Source organism: Arvicanthis niloticus, chromosome 2, assembly GCF_011762505.2.
Source record: "Arvicanthis niloticus isolate mArvNil1 chromosome 2, mArvNil1.pat.X, whole genome shotgun sequence".
NCBI lineage: Eukaryota > Metazoa > Chordata > Mammalia > Rodentia > Muridae > Arvicanthis > Arvicanthis niloticus.
Window position 1 is genome coordinate 18,505,014 of NC_047659.1, and position 22,165 is coordinate 18,527,178.

Sequence of the window (22,165 nt, forward strand, 5' to 3'; positions counted from 1 at the left end):
TCAATAATTCTAATGCTGTGACACTTTCATACAGTTCCTCATGTAGTGGTGGCTTTTAACAATAAAATTAATTTCATTGCTATTTAAAAACTGTAATTTTCTACTACTCTGAATTGTACTGAAAATACATATGTTTTCTGATGGTTTCAGGTGAACCTTGCAAAAGAGTCTACATACCTTCAAAAGGGTCATGAAGTACAGGTTAAGAATCACTGTTCTCATTGATTCTCATGTCAGTAAGATCTTTTAAAACCACTGTGACAACTTGTATCTTCAAAGTTATTAGATTTCTCCTACTATCTCTTTTTATTAATTGTTTCATTCATTTACATTTCAAATGATATCTCCTGTCCTGTTATGCCTCCAAGAACCCCACATCCCATCCCCTTTGCATCTCCGGGAGTGCTCTTCTACTCCCATCTCACTTTTCTAGTATCCCCCTATGCTGGGGCATCAAGCCTCCTTCTCCTCTCATTAATGTCAGATAAGGTCATTGTCTGCTATATAAGTAGCTGGAGACATGTGGTACCCATGCATCTCAAATTGTAACCCAGAAATGTTCCTGTCCAAAGCAAAGGCAGGGACAAAAAAAATGGAACAGAGACAGAAGGATAAGCTATCCAGAGACTGCCACATCTAGGGATCCATCCATCTTCATACACCAAACTCCTATTCTAATGGTGATGCCAAGAAGTGCTTGCTGACAGGAGCCTGGTATAGCTGTTCCCTGAGAAGTTCTTCTAGCACCTGATCAATACAAGTTGGATGCTCACAGCAAACCATCAGACTTAGGCGCATGACCCCAATGGAAGAACTAGGGGAAGTACTAAAGGAACTGAAGGGAATTGCAACCCCATTTGAAGAACAATATCAACTAACTGGACCACCAAGAGCTGCCAGGTAACAAACCCTACTATTTTTTGAACCCATTCCAAACACCTAGCTAAGAATATAAGTTGCTGAAAATTACGTAAGAGTTTAATATCTTTTGCTACAAGCCTTATCTAATTTATAATCCTCCAAACCCTAAATATTTGTGGTGGTTTGAATAATAATGACCTTTATAATTTCATATTTTTATGCTTGGTCATCAGGAAGTGGCACTATTTTTACAAAGATTAGAAGGATTGGGAGTAGGTATGGACTTGTTGAAGAAAGTGCGTTCTGCAGTGGGCTTTGAGGTGCTGAAAGCTCACATCAGGCTGAGCATGTCTCATTCACCCTCTCTTGCCTAATGATCTGGATGTAGCTCTCAGCTACTGCTATGGCACCATGTTTGCTGTTATCCTGCCCACTATATCAATCATTGATTATCCTTCTAAAACACTAAGTAAACCAACAATTAATTGCTTTCTTTTATAAGTTTCTTTGGTCATGGAGTCTCATCACATTAGAGGAGTGCCTTAGACAATCCTCTCTTATGTCTTTGTACAATAGCCTAGGAAAACTTCCTTCTGCTCTTGCATCCTTTGAGAGAGAGAGAGAGAGAGAGAGAGAGAGAGAGAGAGAGAGAGAGAGATCCAAAGCAAGACATTAGATAACCAACAACAGTGCAACAGCGTATGGAGAAAACAAAACAACTGAGTGAAATTAACTTCTCTTCATAAGATATTATATGTAAAATCTGCCCAGTCTCCCTTAAGAGAGAACAATAAAAGCTCCAGAATATTCAGAAAATGCAGTACAATGGGATTGAAAACCCCAAAGAAGATAAAGTAGATCAAGTGCAGAATAGAATAAATCATTTTATTCTGACTCTTAACTGTGAAATTTATTATCAAATAATGGAGGCTAATACAACAATGGGGTGATTATTAAACTATAGGCTTAAACTCTGTAACAATGCAAAATAATTATATGATACATGGAGAATACATGTTAATGGTTGGGAAATTAATGAGTAAATCAGACACAATAATTCAAAGGAAGGAATTTGTTATCTTGAGGAGATAAGACACACACACATTTAAGGGTGTGATGGTAGGATTTAAAGGCAAGTTTCACAGAAATATGCTCCAAGTCCAAAGGCCACACTAAGAAGAGATGATTTTCTCATAAAATATGGATCAAAACAACAGATGTGAAAGTTTTGAACACAACTGAAATAGCAAGATACATGGGTACAACTTTGTGGAATTCATGCTTTCTCTAACACAAATGCCTATTGATATTTAACCTAGTTTAAAAAACTGGAGAGAGAGAGAGAGAGAGAGAGAGAGAGAGAGAGAGAGAGAGAGAGAGAGAGAAGGAGGGAGGGGGAGAGAGAATATCGGATTTTTTTCAAGCTTTGGCTTGAAATACAATTCTATAGTATAAAACTTCACAATGCTAAATTGTTTTGACCACATGGAAAACTGTTCTTGCCCTGGGCAGGAAGCAATAACTCACAGTGTGGGAAGTGTTCTGTTGCCTTTGAAGACAGTGAGGACTAAATAGACATGGTTTCTGAAGCAATAAAATTCTTGAGGTAGCTATTTTTAGTTTTTCATTTTCAGAAAATTCATATATACTTTAAGAGCTTATATTTTTCCTTCAGGGTATTAAAGAGAATAAAATTACACAGAGAATTATATTTAAAAAATCAACAATATTCTAATCTCAATAATATGTACTCTTCATTACATTTTAAGATAACTTCTTTAATAGTTTGGTCTGTGCATTCACAGGGAAAATTATTAATGAAAATATCTTAAAATATAATTTGATACTGCTGATTACACACACATATATACATGTGTATATGTGCATAGCAGCCCTATTTATAATAGCCAGAAGCTGGAAAGAACCCAGATGCCCTTCAACAGAGGAATGGATACAAAAAATGTGGTACATTTATACAATGGAATATTACTCAGCTATTAAAAATAATGAATTCGAGAAATTCTTAGGTAAATGGATGGATCTAGAAAATATCATCCTGAGTGAGGTAACCCAATCACAAAAGAACACACATGGTATTTACTCACTGATAAGCGGAGATTAGCCCAAAAGTTTGAAACAACAAAGATTCAACTACCAGACGACATGAAGCTCATGAAGAAGAAAGAACAAGTGAGGATGCCTAGGTCTTTCTTAGAAGGAGTAATTAAATAACCAAGGGAGCAAATATGGAGACAAAGTGTGGGTCAGAATCTGAAGGGGGGGTTGTAGGGAGACCATTGTGTCTGGGTATTCATTCCATAGGCAGTCATCAAAAATAGACGCTGATAGGGATGTCAGGATGGGAAAGCTGACAGCAGCCTGATAAGGCTGTCTCCTTAGAGGTCTCTCAGAGTCGGACATACCCAGAGACAGGTACCCACAGCTATCCATTAATATGATCAAAGTTCCCAATGGAGGAGTCAGAGAGTAAATTGAAGGAACCGTGAACCATAAGGGCTGGTGGCCCTGTGAGGAGAGCAAGAATACCAACCAGCCAGAGCTCCCCAGGGTCTAAACCACCAGCCCAGGAGCACATAGGGAGAGACACATGACTCCAGCTGTATATGTAGGGGAGGATGGCCCTGTTGGGCATAGGTGGGAGACAAGATCATTGGTACCCTGAAGGCTGAGCACTGAGGGGGGGGAATCTGAGGGTGGGGAGGGAGGCTGGGGGTAGGTGGGTAAACACCTTCATAGAGGCAGGAGGAGGGAGGATGGGATAAGGGGTTCCTGGGTGGTGGGGGAAATATGGTAAGGGGATAAAATTTGAAATGTAAATATTATATCCAATAAAAGGGGAAAAATAGAAAAGCAGTTAGAACCAACATTCTTAATAAAATGTCAGCCCTCTTTAAAAAAAAAAAAAAACCTATCTTGATACTAAAATTTGTTTTGAGAATTGTATATTGCAGAATGATCAACCTTGGTGTATCTACTCAACAAGCAAGCTGGGCAGACCTGCTCAAACCTCTGAGGTCCGTGAATTCTATCTGGAGGCAGCGAAGACACAGCATCAGAGGATTGTCAACTTGCACTCCCCCCCACCCCTCTTCTAATATCTCAACGCCCATAATCAGCTTGAAGAAGCTAATGATGAGTCAGCGCCCCTATTCCCTGGGCATGGGGACTAAGGTGGTAAATGTTGGGCTGTCTCCCTAGGAAAAAGTAGTGGTTTTGTCGGAATAGAGAGGATTAGCTAGGGTTTATTGCATAGCCATAACCTATTAGTAGAAATCTGTATAATTAATATCAAGATGAAAATATAAATTCTTAAATGGCACCAATTTACTTTGTTTACAAATTTTAAGGTTTTCAGTGGCATGAGCTTTTTAGTGATATAAGAGTGAGATGAATATTGTTACTCTCATAGGCATTGTACCAGTATAACACACTTAGGAATACAAAGCTTAGACCCAGTCCTTCTTTAACTTTTTTAACTGATTTGAGATGGTCAGCCTGTGAGTTAAGGGACTATAGCAAATTCATGACTTGGAGTTTATTATAAGGGTGTTCTCTATGTTTTATTTAGAAATAGCTGAGTGGAGTTAACAGGCAACACTCCAGATTACCTTACATGGATAGCTGGTTTTCAAAACATCAGAAATCCTTAGAATTGACATGACAAACATTTCAGTATTAATGTTCATTTTCATTAGAGACCTGTCTGCTCCGGACAGCTTCCTATGTTAAACTCTAAGAAGAAATTGAGCATCCTTGGAGTTACTCCAGTTGTGGTGAGACAGCCACTAGGCAAGAATTGCCACTTTCCTTCTACAGACAAATTACTGTCCAGAAAAGGACACACTTGCAGAATAGTCGACTGATTATATCTGCCTAGACAGAGTAATCAGCCCTTAATAATTCTGCAGCACTAAGGTCTGTCAGATGATCCTGGGCCAGAAGGCAGAAGAACAGATGCTCCAACGTTTCGAAGTAGAGCGAGTGTCCAGGTGTTCAGAGGTCTCTATAAATTGGCTAAGTTTTAGAAGCTATGCTTGGTGCTTCCCACAATTATAGTCAACTCAGTCATTCTGGATTTCTGATGGGGTTGAAAACTTATAGCTATTTACTTTGAGAGAAAAGATCTGAGTGTATGGTCATCAGCTGACATTCATCCTAAAGCCAAGGAAAAAGCCAGGTTCAGAACTAAGTGTTTTAATTAGGATAGATGACAGAGGTGCTGGTTAGTCAACAAAAGGATGGACTGGGTATTAGGACTATCTTGTACCTCACTGGTACAAATAGGCATAATTATGCTCTAATTGTATTTTGAGAGAAAAGTTTCCTTTTAACAGGAAGGGTGATGTGTAGGAGGAGCTAAGGTGGGAGGAGTACTGAGAGGAAGAAAAGGAGTAAGAAGAGGAGAAGAAGAAGGAGAGGAGAAGCTAGGTGATGAAAGAGAGATAGAGGGGGGAAACAGGGAAGCAGATGTTTATGTATCTCCACCAGTCAAAGATAGTTGATATATCTAGGTTGGGTAGTGGGTTACACCTCTGATTGAACAATACCAAACTTATAAAGCCTATGATTAACATTTCTTAAAAAAATGTATAAATGCAAAAAGGAAAAGGGGGCATGGGATAGGGGTTTTCTAAGGGGGGGGAATGGGGAAACGGGATGGTATCTGAAGTGTAAATGAAAGATCTAATAAAAAAAAAAAAAAAAAAAAAAAAAAGAAAATAAATACCACGGAGGGTTTTTTAAAAAAAAAAAAAAAAAAAAAAGATAACTTCTTTAATAGTTTGGTCTGTGCATTCACAGGGAAAATTATTAATGAAAATATCTTAAAATATAATTTGATACTGCTGATTACACACACATATATACATGTGTATATGTGCATCTATTAACATATTTGCATGAAGCATATATTTTATTTTCTTTTTGTAGTCCTACCTATCATTTTCATGGCCTTTACTTAGGCGACACAAACACCCCTTCAGAATATATTCACGCCCTTGGACTTTAGAAGACATCACTACGCTATCTGTACTGGGTTGAGCTGTTGCATAACCCAGGATGGCCTATAAATCATTATCCTTAAAAGATTCTCATATATATGTGTGAACAAAAGAGATTGCAACACTTTGTTATTTCATAAGGCATTAGTAATTCAAAAGGTATACTTCCATCTCCTATTCTTGGGTATATATAGGTACTTATATATCCAGATATAATCTGGTATATTATTTTGAGCTGTGAAAAATAAATGTATAGAAAAATTAAATATAAAATTTGTCTTTGAGATAGTGATGTGTACTTTTAATCCTCATACTCAGTATACCAAGACAGGGTGATAACAGTTCTGTGGCTATTCTAAGTTTAAAGGTATGAATGTATCTCAGAGAAATGGTTTCCATATAATTACTACTTAGCCCCTCAGTTGCTCTATAACAATAAAAGTACATTTTTGATATTCTTTAAATTTCCAATAATAGGAAGCTTGTTTTTCAAGTGCATTCAATGATATGTTAGAGAAACTTTGGAACATATCTCTCTGAAACTGACTCTGAGCCAATTTTTAAGACATGATTCTAGTAAAACTCCTATTAGAAGTACATCTAAATACTTGAGACAACACATAATTGAATTGTGTTTTTGAATGGTTAGTCCTACCTTGTATTTAACAGTGCAAAGCCTTAACTTGTATAATGTTAAGGGGATTGGTTTCACAAGCTTCTGTCTTTGAGTATAATAGTCCCAGCTGCTCAGTGTAAGTCTTAAAAACTTAGTCTGTATCAAGGTATATACATACAGATGCTTTCACTCCAAGAAAAGACACCAAAAATATAACAGGCAGCTGAAAGTGATGGCTCACAATTCTAATGCCAGAACTTGGGAAGCTAAGGTAAAAGAAATGTCCTTAGTTCAAGGCCAGCCTAGGTACAATACTGAATTCTAGAAAAGCTCAGTTTACAGAATAAGACCCTGTCTTGGAAAAAAAAATCCAAGAAGCATGCTTTATAAATGAATGATATGCTAATGTGAATTGACATATTGATTTGGACCAGTAAGGTATGAAGACTTAATTACATGAAACAACCAAGTGATAATTGTTTTAATGAACCTCTTGAGCAAAGACGGTGAGGTGCAGCACACAGCTGATTTTCCATGGCTTGTGTGTGCACAGCTATGTGCATGTGGAATGACAGTGGAGTACAGGAAACTATCAAGAGCCAACTACCTGTTTCATGACTGAAAGAACTATAGGCATTACAATAAAGTAGTAATATGGAGGGAGGTTCATGTTGCATACAATATCTGGATCTCATGTAAGTGTGACTCTAAACCTATGAGAAATTCTTAGACTCAGGGAGGAATGAATTACTTGCTATTGAATTTCATTATTTTTTATTTAAGTGGCTAGAGAGAGCTCACTAGTTAAGAGCAGTAGCTGCAGTTCCAGAGGACCAGGGATTGATTCCCAGAATCCACAGGATGGCTCACAACCATCTTTAACTTCAGTTGCAGGAAATCCATGCCACCCCACCCTTTCCTTTCCGGCATATGTGGGTGCCAGTCATATATGTGGTGTACAAATTTACATGCAGACAAAACTAATATATACATGAAATAAAATAAAAACATAAATATAATTTTATTAATATTTTAACAAATAATTAGAAGTCAATAATATTGTCAAAATAACATCATAGAGAATTTTAAAATACAGTTTTAACAGTTCTCAATTGACTACTTCCAAACTTTCTCCAAATAAATGTGTAAAAACGTAAGATGTTTTATTTCTTTGCTTTTCTTTGCCATTTTCTTTTTGTTGCACACAAAGTAATAAATGAAAATGGCCATCTAGAGACAAAAGTGAAGGCTTTCAACCAACAAATCTGTTTCCTAAGTTGAAGGATATAGCAATAAAATTTCTAGGTAGAAAAACTGAGCTGTCACCTTCATAAGATCTGAATACTTTATTGACTTTCCGACTGTGTGTATTAGTCCCATACAATTCAGGTAGTTTTTCTCTCCATGAGGAAAAGAAAAATGATATGCCATTGAAACTAAAGCAAGTACCAGGTTAAGGAGCTTGTAGCAGATTTTGTTTCCTATAAAGGTTTTAGATAAAATGGGATACATTACATTTTCACTAGAAATACTCATCAATACTACTGTGAAAGATCAGGCTAAAATACTCTGCTAAATATCTCCCCATAAAAGATTTGTTTGCTAGAAAAATGCTGTGGGAACTGTATAATCCTTTACCTAGATTGCTTTGTGTTGACTATAACCATAGGTGATATTAAGTTTTACTTATATTTAGTTACACATTATAACTATAGAAATTGTAACTATGGTAACTTTGTTTGTTTAATTGGTTGGATGGTTTCTTTTGGTTTTGGTTTTTGGGGGTTTTCTGGTTGTTGTTGTTTAGTTTGTTTATTTTCATATATCCTGAGCTTCTTTCTTAGAAACCATGAACATGAGAACAAATCTGACCTCCTTTTTCTACCAATGTAGATATAAAAATTTGAGGCTTCAAATGTCCTGTAGCCAGGGAAAATTCCAGTGATGAGATAATGACAACAACCTACCCACCAAACTTTCGACCCAAAATTTGCCCTGTCTACGTGGAATGCAGAGATAACGATGAAATAGAGACTGAGGGAATGGGCAACCAATAACTGGCTCAACTTGAGAACCACCCCAAGGGTAAGTACCAATCCCTGACAGAAGACACAATTAATGATTATTTGCTATGCTTGCAGACAGGAACCTCAGGAAGTCTTCTCTGGAAGACTCCATTCAGTAGTTGATTGAAATAGATGCAGAAGTCCACATGCAAACATTGGAAAGTGCTCTGGGAGTCTTATGAAAGAGTTGGGAGAAGGATTGAAGGCCTTGGAGAGGATAGAAACTCCCCAAGATGACCAACAGAGTTAACTAACCTGTATCCTTAGGGCTCTCAGAGACTGAGCCACCAACCAAACACTATACACAGGCTGAACCTACTTGCCACATATGTAGCAGACACGCAACCAAATCTTCATATGAGTACCCCAACAACTAGAGCTAAGGCTCTTCCTAAAGTTGTTGCATGTCTATGGAATTTGTTCCCCAACAGGGCTGTCTTGTCTGACTTCAGTAAGAGAGGATGCACCTAGTCCTGCAGAGACTTGATATTCCAGGGTGGAGGGATCCCTAGAAGGCCTCCACTTTCTCAAGGAGAATAAGAGGGAAGATGGGGGATGGAAGGAGAGACAGTGTGAAAGGGACTGGGAGTAGGGAGGGGCAGTTTTTGTAATGTAACATAAATAAATAAATAAATAAATAAATAAATAAAATTTTAAAATGGTACTTCAGTAAGAATACTCTTAATGACTACTGTCTTTTTCATTGCAAAAATATATTTCTCTGTTCTTATTTTTTTTCCTTTAATGAACTCTTAACTAAACATGTGGAAGAAATCTCTGCTGTTCCTTACTGACTCATCCAGAAGTTAGTAGATTTTTATGGATTCTGTCTGCATAGGGGCTTATAACACATCTTTCTAAGAACAAATACCTTATCTGTTAGAGTGAGACACACATAATGTTCATCTCTCTGGAATTGAAACTACTGGAGGTTCTCTACATCTTCAGTTCACAGGAAACTATTCCTGGATACATTTCTCCAAGTTATATTTCTTCTTAATTAATATTCAAAGCATCAAATATTCTTCCTGGAGTGTTCTCAGCATCCCCACCCAGTGGTCTCTTGCCCTCACTAACCTGCACTGGGACTTCCACATCAATTGTACTTTGAGCATGCTAGTCTTTCCTAGATTTTTAGCCATTCTTCACACTCAAATCTCCTATCATTTTTGTTTCAAAATATTATTAACACCTAAAATGCCTTTGATTCTCCCAACTGGAATCATGAAGTATTCTTTATTCAGTTGTTTTCACACTTTGATCACAATTTTATTATAACAACAAATTGTTTAATTGTCCCTAAAAGACATTCTTCTAGTCAAAATGACTTTTACATTTTGCATCTTTTACATCTCAGCATTACATATTGGGATGATTGAAGTTCAGGGAAAGTGATATCACATAATTCCATAATTGGTCACAGATGGTCAGAATTGTGTGAACACAGTGTGTCATCCTGAACAGGGTAAGCAGTTAGACAATAATTTAAGAATGTACATAAACTATGGAGATTATGTAATGTATTTCTGAGTCAGGTTTTATGGCCATGAAGCTATCTAAGTTGGAAAATACCTTACTCATTGGTTATTTATATGTATTTAAGGAATTGCTGTGCAAATGAAAATATGATTTCTCTATAATTTTATAACTTAACTGTTTGAAGTTTGTGTGATATTTGTCATATTTCTTCTGCTTATAAAAACCTGAAAGGAATAAAAAAAAATCCCAGTACAAACCCAATTTCTATAAGGACAAATAGACACAGAAATATTGATATATAAAAATAAAAGACAGTCTCTAAACTGTCTAAACCTGGAGTTACCCTGTTTCCTTTTAGTTGAGTTTACCAGCTATAGTGATGATGATTCGACCCTGGTGCTATTTGCCTAAAATTAAACATCACTGTAGAATGCTAGAGCCATTTGGATTTCTTATTCTGGTGACACAGGGAATCCTTGCACAGGAAGTCATCTAGATACTTGTTTATTATGAAGAGACAAATTAGAGATCCTACAGTTTTCAAACTTTGCTTAGAAGCAGTGAAACAGTAACAGGATAAACTAAGGCTTGATTCCAAGGCAGAAATTATAGGGGTGGTAAAACTAACATAAAATAAGCCCTTCATTATCTTTGGGCCAAGGATCACTTTGAATTCAGTCACTGAATACCAATGAGTCACCATTCAGTCTACTCTTTTCTCCATAGGCAACCCATGGATTAAACATCGTTTTCCCTTTCAAGTGGCACCAAAACTTTTATTGCAGACCCCCTGATCTCCAGAACATTCCTCTTCGGTTTTACCCAGGACTATTCTTTTCAACACCAACTTCATTCATTTCAAGTTTCTGCCTTATAACTCCAGCAGCTTATTATAAGAAAATAGTTAAGGTTTGGTAAAGAAATGTTGAAAGTTTAGCATGGTTGTGCTTTTCAGTTTCATTAGGCTGACCCCACCTTCAGTGATGGTACTCCAACGTGCCTATCAGAGATGCTGACTTTAACAGTAAGTATTAAAACAGACACCCCATATGGGCCAACTCTAAAACTCAAGTACATATGGCAAACATCTACTGTGGTCAGTTCAGAGGTGATACTGTAATGAGAAAATAAGAGTATACTTTCTATAGATACCTAAGTTACCACAGACTGAATGAAGGAAGAATCATGTAATCTATAAAGAAATTAAATTTCTTGAAGTATTTTGGCATGCACTTATTTTTTTTCTAAGTAAATCAAACAGCCTCTGATGTAAATCTAAGAAACAAATAGTTTACTATCCCATCAGATTTTGAAATAGAAATGTCAAACCATAAAATCTACTGTTTTAAATATAGTAGTTACAGACTTTAAACCACTTGCCTCTGTCCTCCTGGGATTAAAATCTACCTTTCTAGCATATGTGATTTTAGGAACCAGGATGAGTAGCGTTTTCATCACCTGCTATATTTCTGCACACTCTAGCAGTCTGCAGTGTATACAGTTATCTATGAGCAAAGCATAGGTTAATTAAATGTGACAGAGATGAGCCCCAAGATTAAGTATACACTGTGAAATGCATGTGGATGTTCATGATTTAAACCAATGAACTGTGGCCTGAAATGATGTCACAGGAAGCACAGCAGTAATTGGAAGGTTAAACCTACTTGCATCTCGGCTCATTAAACGCAGTTAAAGTGCAAATCCCCTCATTCTGACAGTAGTGATCACAAGGGTTCTCTTTCTGGTCACAGCGCTGACTTTTAAACCCCACAGAGCATCTGTAGAATTCCAGTAAAATACAACTGAATATAGCGTCTGACTTGTTTGTCATATATGTTTAAATTTATATTATACATTGATAGTAATATAAAATAAAAATGATCTCAGGGATGCTTGCCTCCCTCAAATACACACTGATCACATGTTCCTGTGAAAAGCTGTGGAAAAGGAAGCTGATAGTATTCATTTTGGGGCATCATCTGCTTACTCAGTTAAAACAAAACTCAATGACCACATCAATGAAATGGCTTTATGTGGTCTGGTCTAGAAAACCATCAAAGTGAGAAGAGGAAGATATTAAATTCTAGATTTTCTAACTGAGGATCTCTGCTTTTTCTTGGTGTATAGCAACCTGGCTGAATATAATGTACTCTCAAAGGGCCAAGGACTTAATTGCTTTATATAACGTGATACTCTAAACTTGATAGAACATCAAATAATATATGTTTGAAAATATCATACAAGTTCTTTTGAAAATAATAGTCCTAACTACTGAAGAATTTACACACACACACGCACACACACACACACACATATACACACACACATACAAAATGAACTGTATATGTCATATAGTTTAATAAGGTTAGTAAAACCAGAGCAGTTTTCTCAGCATTTCCAAGTTGACAAACTGTGAATGTCTGAAATGAAGAGATGCTAAGAACTGAATGAGATATTCCTCATGAGATTTTTATCAAACTGATGGGAAAGGAATTATGTAGATCATGAACCAAGAAGGGACAGTTGACCAGAGATGTACATGACACACTCACTTAAAAGTATTATTACCCTAAGAAAGGAAAAAATTAAGATAGAGACTCTACCCACATGCAACCCTTTCTTAAATTACATTAGTATATACTCACACACACACAGGTACACTAGTCTCAGAGTCCAACTGGCATGTGCCACCATTGTAACAGTAGCCATCACATAATTGACAGCTAGAGGCAATCTTTCCATTAGTGCAGCTGCAGAAACAGGAAAAAGAGGAAATGATGTTACCAGAATTATTGCTATTGAAGGCTGACACAAAACACCTGCAAACTAGAATATGTATCATTTGAGAATACTCTTGTCTATGCCTAAATATAATTTTTCTCAAAAGGAGATTATGGGAGGAAACTTATTTATTAGAAAAATACCAGGTTATTTGGGTGTTTTGCTAATTCTTAACCCATTTTCTTGATAAAAATTTAAAGCATCTAGATATATGGTTAGAAAATACTCTTGTCTATTAATTGCATGCTAAGAGGACTTTCTGCATTTCTTTTTCAGTTAACTAGAACTTGATAACATCAGTGTGAGTTATAAGCAACACTATAGAAGTACTCTTCTCATTGTAGCATTTCCTAGAGAGAAATGTCATGATTACAATAGTTTTAATTGTGTGTATGATTTTATATTATGAAGGGACATATATTTGTGTAGGTGTACACACATTTATGTTTTAGTGTGTATAGAAGCCACAGGACAACATTGTATTGAATCCTCAGAAATGCTATACACCTCTTTTAAGACAGGGACTCATTGTCCTGAAGGTTAAAAATTATGCAGACTGGTAGGGTAATAAACCCAGGCATTATCTTGGCTCTACTTCTGAAGATTTGGGAAATGTCAGGTCTCCCTGCAGGTTGGGAAGATGGTTCAGCAAATAAAGGTATTTGTCACCCAAGCAGATGACCTGAAACTCTCACAAGTGTTCCTCTGGTTTCTGTGTACATACTGCTGCATGGTTATATCCTACTCTTGTGCCAACAGGCATACAAATACATGTAGTTTGAAATAAACTTAGTTCAAATGTTAAGTACATATTATTAAACTCAATGTTAAACCCATTTTGTTTTGTTTTGAGTAACGGTAATACTCTGTACTCTAGTTTGATGTAGTATTTCATGTAGAGTTTCCCTACCTTACCCTATTATGTGCAGAACTTAATCAGATTTGAGTTACTATGACTTCATAGTTTTTATTATCAAAATAGAGCTAATTAGTAAAATCTAAAACCAAAAGTGCATAAGGAATACAGGAGCAAGTAGATTGGCATTATTGCAGACTACAACTCAGAGTGTAATTATAGTCATATTACATATTTGATATGAGAATAAACACTATCTTCATTCATAGGAAAATTATACAAAAAACGTACTGTCTAATGTTGTAAACAATTACATTGGTCATGGACTACCACTGAAGAAAAGTGAACAAGTATAACTATGTTCTAGGTCACTAGGGAATCTGCTCTCTTTCCTTAAGGGCTATAAGAAGATGTACACATGCTGTTTTGCTGCTTCAGAATGGATTGTGATTTAATGCTAGTGTTTCTCATCAACTGGTAACAAAAATCAGTTGTTTCATAAGTCCAGATGTGACCTTGGTAATGAAGTCATGCTGCAGTACCGTTGACCATTTGCAACTTTCCATAGTAAATGACTTTAGCAGACTACCCATTCCAGATTCTAGACATGATCTTGAAAATAAAGTCAGGCTGCAGTATCTTTAACAGGTCATTTTATATTTCTCAAGATATATAACAATCTCTTTCAGGGCATTTCCTATTGACATTAAGGTCCCTGGAAATGATAGGTTAGCAACTCTGGCGTTCATAAATGCATTATTACGTGCATACTCACGTGTCTTGCTGGAGATTGTTTGACTGCTGGTAATCTACACACTGAATATATTTTGTTCAGTATTTGAATTGGAAGACAGTTTTTAAAAGCCTACATTTTAAAATAACATTTCTTTTAAATATCAATAGATGTGGTAAAGTACTTATATGTAAGTTGTAAAATGGAACTATATAAACCCAGAGCCCATCATGGGACAGGTGAGGGTGGTCGCACTTTTGATATAATAGAGAATATAGCATACTTTACAGCTTATATGAACATTCTCTCTATAATACACACACAAAATGATCCAAATACCACCAACAACTACTGTTTTCTGAAATGTTAAGTGTTAAGAGCACTTCTTTTTCTTCTTTCTAAGATATATTGAAAACCAATACAGAAAATGTTACAGGTCCTTATTATATTAAAGAAATAATGTAAAGAGAAAATATTAGTTCACTATACATTGTAGAACTTTACCTAAAATAAGTGTATACCAAACTTTATTATCTAAAAGATAAAACTGCAGATTATTTTTTAAGTTTCTGCTTCCAACAGCTATAAAAATTTTTGTCATTTAAATATTAATGTTTATTTGAATTTGAACCTGAAGATAGAAGCTTGCAAATATTTTTAACTGTGGAACAAATACAATTGAATGCCTTAAGAAGATCATGTTTTATTTTACTGTATATTTTCTTAAATAAAGGCACATATAATATAAACAAGGTCACAGACTATGGGTTAATGAATTCCAAAAAGTTATTTACAAGTTATCTAGTAACTACAAAGAATTCTTAGGAAAGTTAATATCAAATGGACTCTTTCTGAACTGTTCATTTTAAGGTGCAAGTTTCTCTTCAATACTATTTACAACTATTCCAAGAGAAAGAACAGTGTGTAGTGATGTATTAATGATTGTTTTCATTATTGAGTCTGTAGATAGTGGATAGGAGAAGTGTTAGAATTTCAAACATATCTAATAGTTAAATTTTTATATAAAAGTGAACAAATAACTTTTTTGTAAATTTTGTTCAAAATTTCTTTTCACCTACAAAACATCCTGACATTAATCCAAATTTCACTGCAATTCTAAGATGAAAGTCATCAGAAATCCCATAGCAAACTTTAGAATAGTGAAAATATCCCACTCTTCTCTATTCAAGTGTCATATAGGCCACTGATTTAAAAAATTACTACCAGATATCTATTTATGAAGTTAGACCGTGTATCCAGTGTTACCAATTGTTTTATATTCCCATCTATTCCTTCATCTATATTTTCAGAAAAATAATTTGAAATAAGAATTCTACCAACAGATGGCACAGCCTCTTCTAGTTATAAATATCTTGTGTGTGTGTGTGTGTGTGTGTGTGTGTGTGTGTGTGTGTGTTTGTGTGTAATTCTGATTTACCATTATGGCATAGTTTAGGGGAGGGGTCCTATATCTGGTCCTCTCTTCCTTACATGAAATTATTTATATGGTAGATGGGAGCAGGCTGGATGATTCTATGAGTGCTTTCTGGGTAAACTTGTCTGATGACTCAGCTCATAACACCCGTTCTCAGTGTAGATGGAAAAGACTAATACCCTATTCTGATAAGGAACAGAGAACATGAGCAGAACCAAGTACAGTGAAAATTGTTTAAAATATATAAAAGTGATCCTCAATAAGCCTCCAAATAGTGAGGGAGACAGTGTTTCTACTAGCCATCTTTTATCACCAAACAAAACTTCCAGAACTGACACAGTGTTACATCCAATTGAGTTGGTGGCCAAGAGGGTTCCTTAGAAATCTTCAAACATTGTGGAATGTGACTAAGGCAATAGATTACTCTCCACAAATTGACAGCAACTCCATAAAGCTGAAAATGACATCCATTTGCTTCATTGAACATGGAGAGGTTGAGCTGGTGTCTACATAGAACCTCCACAACTATATTCTCATGTCTTGGTATCAGAAAGAACACTGTAGGCTACCAAAAGATAAGCATAAATGTGAACATAGCCACAAAACCTTTGATATACAATAGGTCCTACCAGCAAAATACACTAATGTAATGGCAGCACAAAGTTTGTGGGAGTGGTAACCAATCAATGTCTTATTTGAATTAAGGTTTATGGCATGAGATAGTACCTGTACTGCATAGGCGAACATGAACCAGAGACTAGCTCAGAAACCTAGGTTAAAACAAATTACAAATAAATACATAAATAAATAAATAAATAAATAAATAAATAAATAAATAAATATTAGACAGTTAGCTAGGTCTTGGTGGCCTGGGAGACTGAAGAAAGCAGATCATTGTGAGTTCGATGCCAGCCTGTTATTCAGAGCAATTTCCAGGATAGCTAAAACTACAGAGAAATTCTCTTTAAACAAACAAACAAACAAACAAATGAATAAAACTTTAAAAAGTTAATTTAAAATGGTGATAGAAGATGACTCCTAAATACATTCTGCTTTACTCATGGATCAGTGCCTTATTCAGAGAATCTTCCTTTTTCAGCACATGAGAACAAATAGAAAGACCAACAGCCAGATATTATGAATAGAATGAGACATAGCTTTAAGTGTGTTGTCTTCATGAAATCTTTCCCCTCAGAAGTCAGAGAACCCTGTAAAGGAATCTGGTAGAAATATTGTTAAGAGCTAGATGGGACACCAGGAGAACAAGGGCCACAAATTCAAGTGAGCAAAGCTCATACAAATGCATAGAGACTGATGCATCAAGCAAAAGGCCTGCATGGGTCTGAACCAAGGTCCATTGTGTGGACATTTTAGTTTTCAGCATAGTATTATTGTATGACTCCTGCATTTGTGAATGAGTGGGTCTTTGATTCTTGTAACTTCTCTTAGGGCTCTTTTTCTGCTGCTGGTTTGTACTCTTCAACTTTGCCTTGTCTTATTTTGTTTAAAACAAACAAACAAACAAAAAAAATTCCAGGTCCATTCACAGACTGAAATAACGTTCTTTCACAATTGAGAGTTTTTAACTTTTTTTATGCACATGAGGCTTGGGAGATACGTGTGATCATTTATTTTTATTTTATGTACTAATGAAGAAAATATCAGTCACATTTTTAATTACTTTACTTAAATATAGTATGCTTTCAAATTATCTAAATTGCTAGGTTTAGTGTATGCTATTCATAAAGACAACACAAGACACATTTACAGTAAATTCTAAAGTGGGAAGAAATAAAAATGAGTAAATAAATAAAACTTGTCAACATTGCCTGTAATAAAATTTTATTGGAACTTGTTTGCCAGAGTGACATAATTCATCTGCCAATTCCTAGAGCTCTCACTGGCAGAGATAGTTTATGGCTCACTTTCCATCTCCTTCATTCATAACATTTCTAAGAAAGGAAGTGACAGAATCCAGCTCTATTACAAGCACTTTTTTTAGAGGGTTGTTCAAAGTACTCTATCTGGCATGGAGTCTGACCTCTCACCTTATGGGGAGAATTTGTTCCATGATACAAACAATAACATTAGCATTAGTTCCTGGGTTCTTCTCCCACTCACTTAGTCTTAAAGACAAATTTCAAAAGGCAACAAAGGTAGAACTTAGTTGAGCTAGAGAGTTGGATCACAGATTAAGAGCACTGGCTGCTCTTCCAAAGGTCCTGGGGTGTATTCCCAGCAACCACATTGTGTTTCAGAACCATCTATTATGAGTTCGGGTGCCCTCTTCTGGCTTGTAGACATACATGCAGGCAGAACATTGTATATGTAATAAACACTGGTGTGTGTGTGTGTGTGTGTGTGTGTGTGTGTGTGTGTGTGTGTGTGTATTTATATGCATTTGTATACAGTTACACAGAAGTGTCATGCTCATGCTTGCTGTCCTTTGGATATTCCACTTGATACATCCTGAAGCATTTTCCATATCTGTGAGCATAGAATTCCATTTAAAAGAAAAAGCAGAATTTGGATATGTCTGCTTCCAGAAAACATCATTCCATATACTTATTTAAGATAGTAATTGCCAAAGTCAGATTAGGAAAAGAAAAATCTTAGTGCTTATATTTATCAGAGATATAAATTGCTTCTCTCCAAAAGGATCAATGAACACCAATAAAATAAAGTAATTTCAAAAGGAAAGATATTTGATCAGAAAAACAACAACAACAATTTTAATCTACTCACTGTGACTATTAGTGAGAAATAACTAAATGCTTATATTGAAAATTCCATGTGGTTATGTCTATTATCCAAGCAGTCAAGAGGCTCTAGATGTACAGATCAGAAGACAGTATTTGAGAGATGCATGGATATGGAAATTGAACGCATATGATCAGACTTGTCCTACAATTTCATCTATTCTTCCTATCTTACTCTATTAAATGTAACATTTTCTGTTGTGAGCTACTATGTCCTGAAACATTTTATTTTCAAAATAGAGCTAGTCAGTTAAAACCTAAAAACTAAATAAAATATAAAATAAATAAAACGTGAGAATATATGTAGTTCTAGGTCTACTTGGTCAGCTATATCACTAATCTTTCCACAGCAAGATGATCTTGTACTCATAAATCATCATCACAGATACTTAAGTACTTACTATTACCGTTTCCTTTCAGTTTTTATTTTTCTATATCTCCCACAACCAACACTTTTTCTTAGTCTCCCTCTTTATCCCTCTTCTTCCTCCTTTTCTTTCTCCCCCTCTTCTTTTCTGTTGCTGTGAATTAATCACTTGGTAGGCAAACAACTCCTATCCTTAGCTCTACATATATATTTCTGAATACATTTCTGCTATTGCTTACATCTTGGGTATATTTTATATCTGGGATAATTTATTAATATCATTGATGTTTACACGCTTCAGATTTTTGTGTATATCTTGAAGAGTGAGCTAATGTGAACTTCATCTCTAGCTTTAAAAAGTGAACTGTTGAGGGTTAGGTGCATCATCTCTGATTGAACACACACCCAGCAGTCTTCTGCTGTATATATGTTGGGGGCCTCATATCAGCTGGTATATGTTGCCCTTTTGGTGGTCTAGTGTTTGAAACATCTTGGGTTCCAGATTAATTGAGACTGCTGGTCCTCCTATAGGTTTGGCCCCCTCCTTAGCTCAATTAACTACAACAACAATAATAAAGTGAACTGTTAGACATTCAGAATTTTAGAAAAAAATCAAATTGACATCATAGTTTATTTCCTAAACTACGAGTCTTCAGCATATAAATGCTTTATAAAGCAAGATGGATGCCTACTTACTTGCAAAATATATCTTCATTGTCTTTATTTATAATACAGTGGCCCCCGTGGCACCGTACACATTTGTCAATCTCACATTTTGGTCCTTCATAGCGTGTTGGGCAGACACATTCAACACTTCCATCATTCCCAATGGTGCATGATTCTGAATTCACACAATAGTGGTGGCACACATCTAGGAAGGAGAAACAACCAATCATTTAGATGATGCTATGGGATCAGCATTATAAATGAATCTCATTTTATGAGATTCAGCATTATAAATGATGCTAATTTAATATGAAAATGGTTAAACAATAGGTAAAATAGCTTTTAAAATTAGATTGTATAATATACAAAAGCAACTTCTCTGATAAGGCCGTGGTTCCTGGGTGCGAAGTGATAGAGAAATATCACCTTCCTCAATTCTCCTGTATGAGCCCTGAATAATCCCCCCTCCAGTGTGAAACATTCCCATATAATCTAAGCTTCTATTTCAAAGGACCGTTCTTATAAAGCATTATAGACTGGTTTCCTAATGACAAAAAAATACTTCCCTCAAATATTCCCTCTTGAAGATTCATAATTCAACAAAGGGCATTAAATAAGCTATTAAAACACATTTAGAATTATGCTTCAGTGACCTGAAAAGCAGACAGCTCTATTTGTGTTCATATAGATCTGTAGTATGACTTTTAAAATTTAAAATATTTAAAGAAGAAAGAATGTTTCATATTCCATGTTTTTGGTCCTTTCATGTCAAAGTGAAGAGGCATTCAGAAGCAGGGCTTCATTCTGCAGTCTAGTTGGAGAGCTGCATCTCTGGGGCTGTCTTGAAAATCTCCAGTATTCTGTTTTGCTTGAGTTTTATAGCACCCAAGAAGTATATTTTCTGCACCTTGGTTACCATTCCTTCTGTAGCATATGTAATGTCCTTGTCCCTCTCCCTCATCCTTTCTTTTTTTATACCCCCTTTATCATGTTTCTGATTCTTGTTTTAAAGCCTTCTCTTCTCACTGATTTTCAGCTGCAGGATTCCAAATCACAGGAGAAATCTGGTATTAAGTAGGTAGTTTAATGCCTATATTAGTCATCTTTTTGTTGCCATGATCAAACATCATGACCAGAGGCAACCCAAAGTATTCAGCGTTTATTTTGTCATATGGGTGTAGAACAGGAAGATTCCATCAAGGGAGGGTAGAGACATGGAGAAATCAGCAGATATGTCAGCAGGAGCAGGAATCTGAGATTCTACATCTTTTACTACAGCATAAAGCAAAGAACAGACTAAAAATAAGTTGAGGCAATTCACTGTCAAGGCTCAGACCTAGTGACTTGCCCTTTCCAGCATAGGTCATGATTCCTAAGCCTCCCAAAGCAATATTAACATCAAGGACCAGGTATTCAACTATAGTCACCTACAGGATATATCTGTCATTCAAAGTGCCATATTTCACTCCCTGAAATGTCTGAGCCCCTCACAAAACCAAATATTGAGTACAATTCCTGAAGTTCTTAAGGTTTTCTACAGTCTGAACACTGTTCAAAGATCAAAACTGTCTTCTAAGACTCAAGATAATCTCTTAACTATATCGCCTGTAAAATCAAAAGGTAAGTTGCAGACTTCCAATATATAGTGGCACAGATATATATTACCCAGTGGGTGAAGTGGAGGTACAATGGGGAAATGTCCTCAAACTAGACTAGGATTCACTGGGGCAAAACCAAATCCTATAGCTCCTTTTCCAGTGTTAAATGGCTTAGACGGGTCCAACCCTCCAGCTTTGCTCTCTGTATATACATCTCTCTATTGAGCTGATTCTACTTTCTAAACACATCTTTCCCAGCAGATATCTCACAACTCTGTCATCTCTATAGCTACTTGGTGTCTTTACTGCAACCCAGAGTTCACTTTCAAATAGCAAGCAGAAGTTTTCTTGCCTTGTCATAGCAACTTTTCTGAAACCATGGAATAGGAATCCATTACCACACTGTACTTGTATCCTTTATGTTTGTAAATCCAGCTGATTATATGGCTGACATGGTCATGATTGGCTGTCTTCAAATCATATTAGGAGCAACTTTTTAACTCAATTGTTTTCTTGGAGCAGTAAACTCATAAAACTCCCTTTTAGAACTTGCATTTGACCTGGATTATGTCTTGTCCTCTGAGAACCTTAAATGCACAGCAGCTTACTTGACCTCAATGGTGATAATCTCCTAAAATGTTATAGTCCCTATTCTGATACACACTGTGAACATACCATTATTCTTCCTAGTACTCTTTTTTTCTACTCAGTATATTCTGTATTTTTTCTTCCCAATTGCTCTTTCATTTTATAAATGGACAAATTATCAGTAACAAATATGCCCTCAGGTAGCTGGTTTATTGTTCTGTTTTCTTGAAATTTCCTCTGCCAAAAAATTTCATTACTTTGATTTTGCCTCAAGTAAGTTCTTAGAAAAAGATGTGAAAGCAGCCAGTTTTTGTGTGTGTGTGTTTGTTTGTTTTTGGT

The 22,165-nt window shown here is 35.8% G+C and overlaps 1 protein-coding gene across 1 annotated transcript in view; it reads right to left on the reverse strand.

Annotated features, from left to right (window-relative positions):
- Nucleotides 1–22,165, reverse strand: part of Lrp1b (LDL receptor related protein 1B) — a 349,921-nt gene that overhangs the window by 21,605 nt on the left and 306,151 nt on the right. Inside the window, exons 45-47 of the mRNA XM_076928219.1 lie at nucleotides 19,671–19,845; nucleotides 12,689–12,793; nucleotides 11,708–11,821 (exon numbers count right to left, since the gene is read on the reverse strand). Coding sequence (XP_076784334.1) covers nucleotides 11,708–11,821; nucleotides 12,689–12,793; nucleotides 19,671–19,845 — 394 coding nt within the window. The remainder of the gene's footprint in view (nucleotides 1–11,707; nucleotides 11,822–12,688; nucleotides 12,794–19,670; nucleotides 19,846–22,165) is intronic.